This window comes from Glossina fuscipes, unplaced genomic scaffold, assembly GCF_014805625.2.
Source record: "Glossina fuscipes isolate IAEA_lab_2018 unplaced genomic scaffold, Yale_Gfus_2 0, whole genome shotgun sequence".
Lineage (NCBI taxonomy): Eukaryota > Metazoa > Arthropoda > Insecta > Diptera > Glossinidae > Glossina > Glossina fuscipes.
Window position 1 is genome coordinate 24,400,571 of NW_023998414.1, and position 12,123 is coordinate 24,412,693.

The 12,123-nt window shown below is 32.8% G+C and overlaps 1 protein-coding gene across 4 annotated transcripts; it reads left to right on the plus strand.

Annotated features, from left to right (window-relative positions):
* The first annotated feature begins 221 nt into the window (after window positions 1-221).
* LOC119635065 (probable 4-coumarate--CoA ligase 3) lies at window positions 222-10,710 on the plus strand. 4 transcript variants are annotated; one of them, XM_038029644.1, is made up of 6 exons: window positions 222-286; window positions 427-738; window positions 7,234-7,444; window positions 9,179-9,721; window positions 9,808-9,922; window positions 9,990-10,710. In XM_038029644.1, exons 2-6 carry the CDS (start codon window positions 427-429, stop codon window positions 10,630-10,632), a joined length of 1,824 nt encoding a protein of 607 aa, XP_037885572.1. In that variant the 5' UTR covers window positions 222-286; the 3' UTR covers window positions 10,633-10,710. The 4 variants fall into 4 exon arrangements, with proteins under 4 accessions (XP_037885572.1, XP_037885546.1, XP_037885554.1 ...); XM_038029618.1 differs by having other exon boundaries at window positions 241-315; XM_038029626.1 differs by having other exon boundaries at window positions 241-286; window positions 422-738.
* The last annotated feature ends 1,413 nt before the right edge of the window (window positions 10,711-12,123 follow it).

Consider the following 12,123-nt stretch of genomic DNA (forward strand, 5'->3'; position numbering starts at 1 on the left):
CAATGGATTTTACTCTGACGCGTAGTCACACAAATAAATTAAAAACAAAAGAATATATATATATCTATATATATATATATATAGATGTATCTACGTATGTATATATGCATGTATATAATTGTTACTTTACCAATAACATCTGTTTGCCAATGTTTGAGTTGCATTTTATAAATGCCTGCTAGCTAATGACGGCATAAACACTGAATCTTTCAGTTGGTGCCAGTTGAGTGTGGACACGTATTGAGTAAAGACGTGTTGCGTGGGCTTATGAAATAATTCAGATAAAGTGTTTTTTTTTTTCCTTTCGTTTCGCTTGTAATATTATTTATTTACTTATTTATTATTATTATTATTACTGTTTTTTCTTTTTTTTTTTTTTTTTTTTTTTTACTTTCTATTGTGATTTTCATTTTCGACTAAGTTAAGATGCGTTCTTCAACTATTCGTTTATCGACTCAAGGTCTATTTGTTGTGCGAAATAGTTGTAAAAAATCATCTAATGCCACACAGTTAGTACGTTGCATTACTACTAAAAGCGTTCAAGTGAATAATACAAACAAAGTCGAACCGAATTTAAAAAATAATAATAAAAATAAAACTAACGACAAATATTTGCGTTATACCAGTGAGGAGGGCTACTATAAGACATCACCTTACGAACCGGTAGCAAGCTTAAACACCACTTTGGATAAATATGTTTGGCGCAATTTAAAAAAATGGCAAAATAACGTGGCTGCGGTAAGTGGGTTAAATGGAAAAGTAAAAAAGCCACAGCAAGAAAAAAGAAAAAAAAAAAAAACAAGACATACAAGTAAGAAAACTATGTTCACCTTAATGTAAGCCTTGGTTATCCACCACCTGAATGAAATATTCATTCGACAGAATTCATATACTCAGTCTAGTCACTCAAGTTATAGTCTTATGCACCGAATGTTCGCAGGAAATTAATCTATCTATCAATGTTATTTGTCTTAATATTATATTATATTGCCTGATTATCGAGATAAATAAAAAAAAAAATAAAAAATTAAAAAAAAGATTTGTTCATCTACGTCCGAATCGGGAACAAATATCTATCTCATAGCTCAAGTGAAGTCAAGAAACATTTGCTGTAGGTGCTAGTTGTAATCTATCCGATCGCCGTCCTTTTACACGACTGTACATTCATAATAGACACTACGTTTAGTTTGTAAGTTGCATTGTATTCTTAAGCTGCACTTATCTTTATTAGCATCATAGGTTGATTTTTAATTTTCTTATTAAATCAAAATATTTATCCTAAATTAGAACGTGTCAGATCAATGTTTGTGGCTATGCAAGTTTCAATAATGGACGAGGACAGATGGACTGACAGAAGTGGTTGAAACGGCTCAGTATCTCGCATAATGACAGCTTTCTGAATATTATAAGCGAAATGAAAAAATCAAAAATAATTTCATGTGTCAGAGCAAAATTTTTATATAAAAATTCCCTATGAAATTCTCATATGACTGCAGCAAATATCAGCTCAATATTGCAATATTTCTCACAAATTACTGATACAAGGTAACTTTTGACTTTGTTTCAGTTCTAGATTCCTAACTTTGGACATTTTGAGCCGTACCAATTTTAAGAGATTACTTGCGAGTACTCTTCTTCGATGGCAGTCCTGGTAGCGTTTTGAAAGAAAGGAAAGCATCTATGAATTTGACCGTCTCAGTTTGAAAATGATCACTTTCTCTATGCACTTTGGAATACTCTGAGGTATATTTTTGTGAGTCTTGCAAACAATGTACCTCCATTCGTCGAGGGTAGGTCTACGAAGAAAGATATTCTAGTCGGCTTAGTAGGCATTTTTTAGTACACATTTTGCATATAGGATGGATACTCCCTTCTTTCGATATGCATCGTAGGCGTTTCAAATCATATTTCCATGCAATTCAATGAACAAACAATTCATAACCAATTGTATAAATGAAAGGTAATACTTGCAGGTGAACCCTTCGTCCAACTTAATTCATTTTTAAACTCAATGTTTAGTTTTTTTTTTTTTTTTAGATAAATTTCGCTAGCTAATCGAAAGCGCTAAATTAATGATCCTAGAGATCCTAAGACTGTAATTTAGGACGAAAATGAAAATTTATCAGGTTCCTGGTAATTGTGAACGGGCTTAGGAGCGAATTTGAATCATTTTCGGACTTAACGAAAATAATAAGAAATTTTGTCTTTCTTTTGAATAAAGTTCTTGTAGATGCAATTGGTATAAATGAAAAGCCAGGCAGAAAAGAAAGAATGTCTAAATTGATTCTACTCCAAACTTTGCTTCTTTCTAGCGTTACAAACTTTGAGCAAATCTAGCAAATCCCTTAGTGATGAGTTTGATAAAACACTACCCGCAGCTCTATAGCATGTCATACAAGCAAAGTCATACTACGTGTCTACGTATATAAATTCGGTTATTAAGTGATAAATAATAGTTAGTACACACACTTACAGAGACAAGTTGATAACTGTTCTATATTCATAATCATATGCGATTTGCATGTACAAGCGACGTTCGCAGCCAGTTGTGTACAAATGCACAATGTACGCGAGACAGCCGACGTCTCACCGATAAGTATAACTGGCTGCTAATGCTTAAAAATAGATTGAAGAAAAGATTCATGCACACACCTTAACTCATATTAACTTAATGACAGAAAATTGGATTGATCATAGATGTCAGTCAGGGAACCCGTAATCCAATCTAGTGCCAATGCACAACACAGATTGGAAAACAATGAATTGGACGAAAGCAAAAAAAAAAAAAAAAGAACAATATTCTAAGAACATCGTAGTAGGACAAGGTCAATCATTGAATACCCTACACTAAGTCGTCTAATACATTTAATCGCTCGTTCTGGTGATAATACATCAGAAATTACACATTATTTTCATGCGAAGGCATACTTTTCATGACAGCCCGCATATTTAAGTATGGCCATGACGTGATCCAAATTCAGCGAATTTAATTTATTTCTCAAATATTTTGTTATTTTTCAGTTTCCGCCATAGAAACCTAGAAATTATACTTTTTCCCCTATAACGACTTTTCAAAATAAGACATCGTATAGGGAGGGAGCGAAAAAGTGGACCCATTCGAACCCTTTTTAACAAAGTTCGTGCTTCAATCCCAATTATTGCGAGCTTTTCTAGGTTGAACACAAATTTACTTGAACAGACGGAAAGAGGGGCACACATCAATTAGTATAAGAAAAGCTCTGTCTATCTTTAATCCCTTCTGGGAGTCACATACTGGGTACCGCACAAACTTAATACACCTTGTATACCATAAGTGGTTGCGTGTAGAGTATAAAAAACGAAAGCAAGTTAAAAGCGAAAACATAACACTATTGAAATGTGTGAGAATGGTTTTCGACATATCTCACAATCAAAATTACAAACCCATTAGAATGCCCTACGAATACGATTATATATTTTGCGAGTCGAAAAACAAGGCTTGAATTCTCGCACTCGATATCCACCTCACTCATGTGGCGAGACATGGATACGATACAATCTCGTTTCATCAGATAATGGCTTTCGAATCCTTTCAAATCGTCAGAAGTTCATGATTCAACAAATTGTTTGTGATACCATTGGCTTGTGAATGACAAAATAAACGCAAGAAAGAAGAAACTAAGAAAAGTTTCTAATAACCTAAATACATTATTTCATGTTTTTCTTCTTCCTGAAAAATATATATATGAATAAATTACCATTAAAGATTGCTGCATAAAATTCCTCTCAGGTATTTTGTATTCTAACGGCCACTGTCATATGAGAAAAAGTTTGTATTTCACGCAAATGATTTCACAAAACCGGCACAAAACTTGATGATTTATGATCTAGATATCGATTATAATATATCGATTATTTCTATTTATAATTGTTTTTTACATACGCTTCTTCTTCATGGCATTTATCTTATTACTTTCACTTCGATATTATCATGAAAAATTCGTTGAACATGCACCGAATAAAACAACAAGTTGATAATATCGTAATTTGAGTTTTGAACGCGACTGCATTCAATATCGAAAGCGGTAACTCGTCCTCTCTTCTCTTGCAAGCTAGATGAGTGAACTAGTTCACGCATGGCACCCGACCTAAACCATACAAATCTGAATATATAACTAACTATATGCAAGTAGACAGACTTAACAATTGTCAATGTCAAATTAATGAAGTCGGGTGTTGACGGTGTAGATAGAGACTTTTAAAAATGTAGGAATAATTTGCATCAATCATATTAACTTTACAATAGGGAAGACATATGGAATGACTAGATTCCTTTGCCACAGTCGGATATTGTTACATAAAAGTTTTTCTAATTCCAACGCTAGTTTTCAGCTTCAAACTGCACGTAAGTTGCAAGTACGCAATCAAACGAAAACTTACTCCGCTACGTGTATAGCATAAAAATAAATGAACATTTCGCCCAATTATGTCAAACGTTATTATCCTTATTTAAATCGTTCTCAAAATCATTGTATATAGAGGACACAGTGTCAGTCTAAAGTTTACACTATCAGGCAAAAGCCATCGCATCAGGCTAGTAAAATATTCCTTTGTAATGTACGAGCGTCAGACTTGTATTCATCTTGTTCGCGAGCGTAAGCTTAGCTTGCATGTTCTCACATATCAACCTCAACCTCAACCTTACATGCTTTACGACCAAGATTGTAAAGTATTTTACCCGATAATTGTGATGCATTTCTTTATTGATTGCATCGATTTTACCTCTTTTCATATTTTATTGCAGTATTTTATTAATTATATTTATTTGTGTAATGGAATCGCGATGAAATCTGATCATCATCTGTTCGCAGGACTTTATAATTTTGATTAGTTATCTCTTAATATAAATATTTAAGTCCATAAAAGTTACGATCTTCTTGGCTGCTGAGCTTAACTTGCAGGTATTTCTCACTTATTTAGCTATTCGCTTATCATACTGTGTGACCTTAAGTATCGAGCCCACAAGTATATTATCACAAACACATTAAGATATTCACCTTAAATACTTATCTAGCTGCTCGATTGCCTTATTTTTAGGGACACTTAAGTTTTCATTAATCACTTTCTCTTCTCCTTCCTTCCATACATCGATTCATACAGTAATCTTAATGAGGCGTAAGCTATTTTACAATTGATATATGATAACATCTGGGTCTGTGGATGTTAAACTCTAATCCCAAGAAGCTAAAGAAGTTATATTTTCCTACGATCGTAGGGTAGTCTAATATATATTATAAACGACTTTTATTCTTACCATTTCAAGTGGATGTTAAAATAAAATAAATAAAAACATTATAGTCGGGCAAAGCCGACTATTAATTGTCCTACATCACATTGTCTAAGCCAGTTCTTATTTTTATTATTGAACACAAAAATTATATCTTATTTCTATATATAGGAATATTTTTCATGTGCGCATTTACGGAGAAGCGAGCTCAACACGCAACCTAATGTAGTACAAGTTAAATTCTTACATGGCGCAGGATCTAAATAAATAGGCGTAGATGATCCAAATGCTGCATAGTTCATTTTGTATTATTATTAGTCAATTTTCTTTCTTTTCTGCTCTACTTTGTGAAGATCCTTATTAGGATAGGATCCAGAAAATAGGCCGAGATCCTCCAAATTTGGCATAGTCAATTTTTTTATGTGAAATTATTACTACTAACTGATCTTCATCAGCAGCAGTATTGCAAATTAGATCCTTCGGTCGTATGGACTTCAGTTTTCGTTATATAAGAGGGAGTTTAAAAAATTTCCCCAGCCGCTCCAAAGTTTTCATATTAATTTAGAATGCCAAAAACCTTATACTTAGCCACTTTTGCCAAAAATGCAATTTTTTTGCGAGAAAGTGGATCGATCCGGACAACCTTCACTAGTGTTTGTTCTTGGAACAGAAAACATCACTGTACCAAAATTCATTGGAATATCTTAAAACTCGATCAACTTGAACACAAATTTACATCAACAGTTATCAGACGGACAGAAGGACAGACAGTCTTAGATCAATTCGGGTTATGATTCTAAATCGATCGATATAATAAAAAAGGTGGGTCTACTTTAAGCCCTTCTGCGTGTTGCATACGACCGCATTAACTTAATATACCCTCTAGCCCAAGTGGTGTAGGGTATAAATAGCATCATAGTAATGAATGAATTTCTAAAAGAAAATAAAAAAAAAAAAAAAAAAAAAAAATTGAAAATAATTTATTTTTAAAATAATAAACAATTGAATAAACAATTTTTCGTTTTAAATAAATCTTATATATGTCCGATCATGCTGATCACACACATTTCTTAATTTATTGTAATTTATTGTGATGATGATCGCCAGCAAAAGCCAACAAAAAGACAGACAAACAAAGTGCTATAATCCTTACTGTCAAAAATGCAATACCAGCGGCACATGTGCGGAATAGAGAGACAATAAGAACGAAAAGAATGGAAAAAAAACGAATTAAGTGAAAACATTATAACTGAATGAGGCGCAGCATTAAATACCTTACATCAATTCGCTTAATAAACAATTCGTCATTTATTTCGATGATAAAATACCGATAATTATATCTTGGCTCCATGTAAGGACTAACTATTTTTCATGAAAATCCTTATTTAAGAGCAGATGGAATCAGGATGTGTGCTGCTAACGTGGCTCGAATTTACTGAAACGCATTCTTCTTTCATTTTCACTATGAAATTGCTAAAAATTCGACTTTATTGTAATGTCGTAAGAAAATGAACGAACTACGTAGTCCAAATTCAATGCAATTAATATTTCTATCGAAATTTGACCGAAATATATGTCGAAATGTCTTTAAATATTATTATGCCGGATGGGGTTGAATACGAAAAACACGGCATGGCACACCCATCGACATATATGCAAGCTTTAATCGATTGAAAAAATCTTTGTGAATGCTATACACATTCGCACAAATTTATTATATACTGTACCATGCACAAGTCGTGTACACGGTATAAAAATAATTGTTAGAGTGACGGGTGGACGGTGACAACGGTGACGGGACCGAAGAGCAGTCAGCGTAAAGTTTATTTTCGTATGCCTTTCATTGATAACGATTGAAATTGAGAGTGTTTTACTTATTTCCTATTAAATGTTTCATTTTTCATTCGCATAAATTCGCAATAAAAATATTCATTTTGTATTCAAGTTGCTCTTTTTCTCATTAACAGATCGATATTGTAAACGGTCGTCAGTACACATTTGCGGAATTGCGGGATTGTAGCGCCGCTTTAGCCATACGTTTACAAAGGAAATTTAAATTGTTAAAGGGCGATGTTTTGGCGATTTGTTTACCAAATGTACCCGAATATCCTGGCGCGATATTGGGTGCAATTGAAGCTGGCCTCACCATAACGACAGTCAATCCATTATACACATCTGGTAATTGATTTCATTTTATTTCGTTGAAAGCTTAAAATTTGAAATAAGATTTCAATTCATATGATTGGACTTTGATCAAGGTAACTAAACGATATCTAAGTCTAGATGAATACACACACAAGCACTTAGATGCATTTATCTACACATTTATATACACGCAAGTAGATATGATAAAGTGATTGCAAAACAAACCAAAAACAAAACAAAAACAAAAGTCAAAGATAGTTTATAAAATTAAACAAATTCAGAGCGAAACTTGATTATCTACTACATGCAAAAAAACATGAACGATCAAATGACGTTAAGTTAAGTAAATAAGGTGAAGGCTCTAAACACACACACACACGCACACACACACACACACACTTAAACTAAATATAAAATTTTCCCTTCAATTAATCGATTTGATGGATAGACTTTTTAAAAAAAAAAACAAAAGAAGGCAATCCACGCGAATAGTGCGAGCAAAACCCTCCACAAACGTTACTATCAATAATTTTTATATTTGTTGGAAATTATGTAAAAAACTGTTCTTGCAGGAAATATCAACGAATCGCGTATTCAGACTAAACGATTCCATCTCTTTTCTTCTAGACATTATTTAAAAAGTGCTTAAGTAACCGCCTCTAACATAATACATAATAAGTCTCGTTTGATTAACTATGATCACTTATATCAGCTTTCGGGCTCAAAAACAAACCCATATTCAACCAGTTTACTTTGCGGTTTATTGTCGCTACTCATGATTACAGTTTCGCTAAGTTAATGGCTTGGCAAAAAGCCATAAAACAAATCTTGTTTTCCTCTTAAAAAATAAATGCAAAAAATTGTCGTTAAATGAATAAAGCGGCGCAAATATGTGTTTTGAAACTTTTCGCCTATATCTTCGCGATTAGTTATTAATTAATATCGCAAGTAGCGATCTCATTGACTGCGACCTGTGAATACAACCAATAGTTTATCAGCTATCGATTTTTTTTATAAACATATTTAAAAAATAGGCAAGACAAAGAGTAAGAGTCTAATAAGAGATCGTTTTAAATTGTTTTCAATTACGTCATCACAGCTGAGAGAGAGAGAGAAAGAGAGAGAGAGAGAGAGAGAGAGATATGCTTAGCATAATGCATCTCGATTGATAGTTACAGATACATTTTTAAAAACGGATGTACGATCCGCCTAACTAACAATTACTCTCAAATATCGATCAAATACTTGGTAGGATCATCAAAAAAAAAAATAAATAAATAAAAAAATTAGTAAAAACATTTGCTTTTGAAGCCACTGAAGCGAAAGTTTAAGGCAGTTGAAGGTTTCAAAGATTGATTGATCAGATAGATTGGTTTGTTTTTTTTTTTTTAGATCGCTAGGCTTATATTAGAATTGTATGGAAAGTGCCGAAAACCTATTGATTCTAAAGTACATTTAGCTTTTTAATTCCGCTTTGTTTTTTTCCTGTTTTTTTCTTCATTCTATTAAAGAGGCAATAAACTTATATCTTAAATTGATCAAGTTTAAAAAGCAATCAAGTTAAATAATTTTGCGAATCATTAAAATGGCCAGACATGAAAACCCATTTAATGACTAATTAGTTCACAAAAAAAAAAAAAAATAATAATAAAAAGTCTAAATAAAAATATAAAAAATTAAACCATTTCACGATACTATTATATTAAGATTGTTTGAATTCAGGGCGTGTTTTATTCTTTTTTTTTGTTTTTTTTTTTCAATTTACAGAGGAAATCTCGCGCCAATTAATATTTAGTAATGCAAAATTTATCATAGGCACTTGTAGAGGTTTTCCGGTTTTATCGGATGCCTGTAAATTGGCTAAAAAAAACATTCCGATTGCGTGCATACGAATGACCGCAGATGAATTATTACCTGAAGGATGTATAGACTTTTTTGAGCTCTTCAAACCCGATGATCACTTAGATTATAGTCAACTAAAGCATTATGACAGTGATCCTAATGATCTCGTATTATTACCTTTTTCATCCGGTACAACGGGTTTACCTAAAGGTGTAATGCTATCGCATAACAATATAGTCACGAATGCAGAACAAATTCAAGTTATTATACCGACCGATTGCACCAGCAATCAGGAAGTAATACCAACAATGTTACCTTTCTTTCATATTTACGGCCTAACGGTAACAATGATATCCCGTTTAAGTTTCGGTTGTAAATTAGTAACAATGCCACAATTTAAACCCGAAGATTTAATGAAGTCTTTAAATGATCATAAAGGCAGCATTTTGAACCTAGTGCCGCCCATAGGTAAGTAATATTAAAAAAAAAAAAACTCATAAATAGAGAACGATTCAAAAAATATGAATTATTTATTTATTACTATTTGTGTTTAGCTTTATTTATGATTAATAGTTCTAAGATGTCTTACAAGACCGCTCCAAATTTACGTATGGTCTTAAGCGGGGCTGCACCCATAGCTATATCAGATATCGAACGATTTATAAAAAAGTAAGTTTTAAATATTTTCAAAAAGCTTTTACAAATATTCGAATGAGCTTTTATTCCGCTCTTGCAGATTCCCATATACGAAATTCTTACAGGGTTACGGTATGACAGAAACCTCGCCGGTTGTATTACTTACACCTATCGGCAATAAACGGTATGCGTCAACTGGTTTCCCGGTTAGCAATACCGAAGCGAAAATCGTATGCTTCGAAAGTGGCGACTTAAAAGGTTTGGGACCCAATCAAACCGGTGAATTGTGCATACGCGGTCCGCAGATCATGCAGGGCTACTTAAATAATTCCCAAGCGACTGAAGAAGCCTTCTATCCAGGCGATTGGCTACGTACTGGTGATGTAGCTCATTACGACGAAGACGGCTATTTCTACATAACCGATCGCATGAAAGAACTGATTAAGGTAAAAGGTTTTCAAGTACCGCCTGCCGAATTGGAAGCGATATTACGAAATCATCCAAAAATATTGGATGCCGCAGTTTTCGGTGTACCCCATGCCATAAATGGCGAAGTACCTAAAGCTTTGGTAGTTCTAAGGCCCGATATGAAAGCCAGCGAAGAAGAAATTTCTAAATATGTAGCCAACCGTGTAGCCCATTATAAGCAGTTGGTGGGTGGCATTATATTCACCAATGAAGTGCCTAAGAATCCTACCGGGAAAATATTACGTAGAATATTGAAGGAACAGTATTCCACTTAATAGATAATAGATGGCGAAGAATCTGATACGAAATCAAAAGTGAAATAATAAAATGCAAGCATTCAAAAAATATGATCAAGAAACACTTTTTTAGAAAATTTTTAAGAAAAATCAAAAAAAAAAAATCATTTAAATTTTTTAGTATTTAAAACGTTTTTTTTTTTTCTTACAATTTTAAAAATTTATTTTTAATTTAATTTATGGCTTTTTCTTTTCCTCTTTTTGTTGACTATATTTTCTGAAAATTAAATAAATTTAAACTTAAAAAATTTCTTGATTTCGCATTTCAATAATGTGCGAGCAGAGCACTACGCCATTGAACGCCATCTTTCGGCAAGAGGATGACTGCAAAGCAGAGACAGCGAAATAAATAAAGATGTTCCAACATTTTGTTTGAAATTGAGATTATAGGAGAATCTTAGGCACTTTTTGTGTATCTGTTATCAATAGCAAAGCCGTTAATAATTAGCAATCAGCTTGGCGACTTGCTCTTGCATTCTCTCTCACGACGGTGAATTATTTTCAATTGTAAACAAATGTAAACAAATTCAGACGGACTCTTTGAATTACTCTCAGATGCAGCCAATTTTGCGGGCGAAACTTTCAGCTACATAATTAGCAGCAGAATGGAAAGAAAAAAATGTTTGCATTTTTCAATTAAGTTAAAAAAGGAAAGAAAAGCCACATTATGCTTTATTTGTTTATTTATATGCCTTATTCCCTACTACTGTTGCTACTTTTTGTTGTCACATTGCCAAATTGTTTGCTTGTATTGAATTTCAACAGATGTTTTTTATTGATTAGCAGAGAATTTACCGACCGCTTTGCAATTACCATAGAATTGAATGTTGATTCTGCAAATTAGCATCGAATTTAACTTTGACTTTGCAATTAACATAGAATTTACCGATGGCTTTGCAATTAGCATAGAATTTAACTACTGCTTTGCCTTTTTAACAGAGAATTTAGCTACTGCTTTGTTTAATTTAATAACAAAAAAAATCATGGCGGTCGACTTTTAGGCTAACTTAACAGAAAAAAAAAGGTCCAATTCTGTTAAAATGCAAAGCCGTCGGCAAAACAAAGGAAAAGGAAAAGAAAAGTACCCAGAGGTAGGTAGTGAAAGTGAAAACTTTAGGATATTTTGTATCTAATGTTTCTTTATTTTTTATTAATAAATCTATGTTTTCGTATAAAATTTCTTAATTTCTTCAATTTTACAAGTTAGCCTAAAATTAGACCGCCATAATTTTTAAACAAAGCCCTCGCTAAATTCCTTGTAAAAAATAGTCTAAAAATGGCAGCTCTGTTAAATGATTAAAAGCCCAACTTAACAACTTAAAGGGTAAACGTAGAGGAGATGATAGAAGAGCAAAAGCGACCAAGGGAAACGAATCGCTAACAATCAGGAAACCATTAAAACGAATAACAATTTCTATTATACGCATTTTTATATATATTAATAAAGCTATTTTAAATATATAAAAAAGC

Excerpts from the sequence above, each read along its gene's own strand:
- LOC119635065 (XM_038029644.1), top strand. The coding sequence starts at position 427 with ATGCGTTCTTCAACTATTCGTTTATCGACTCAAGGTCTATTTGTTGTG. Across the intron at positions 7,445-9,178 it reads CAATCCATTATACACATCTG|AGGAAATCTCGCGCCAATTA; the intron begins GTAATTGATTTC and ends TTCAATTTACAG. Across the intron at positions 9,722-9,807 it reads GAACCTAGTGCCGCCCATAG|CTTTATTTATGATTAATAGT; the intron begins GTAAGTAATATT and ends ATTTGTGTTTAG.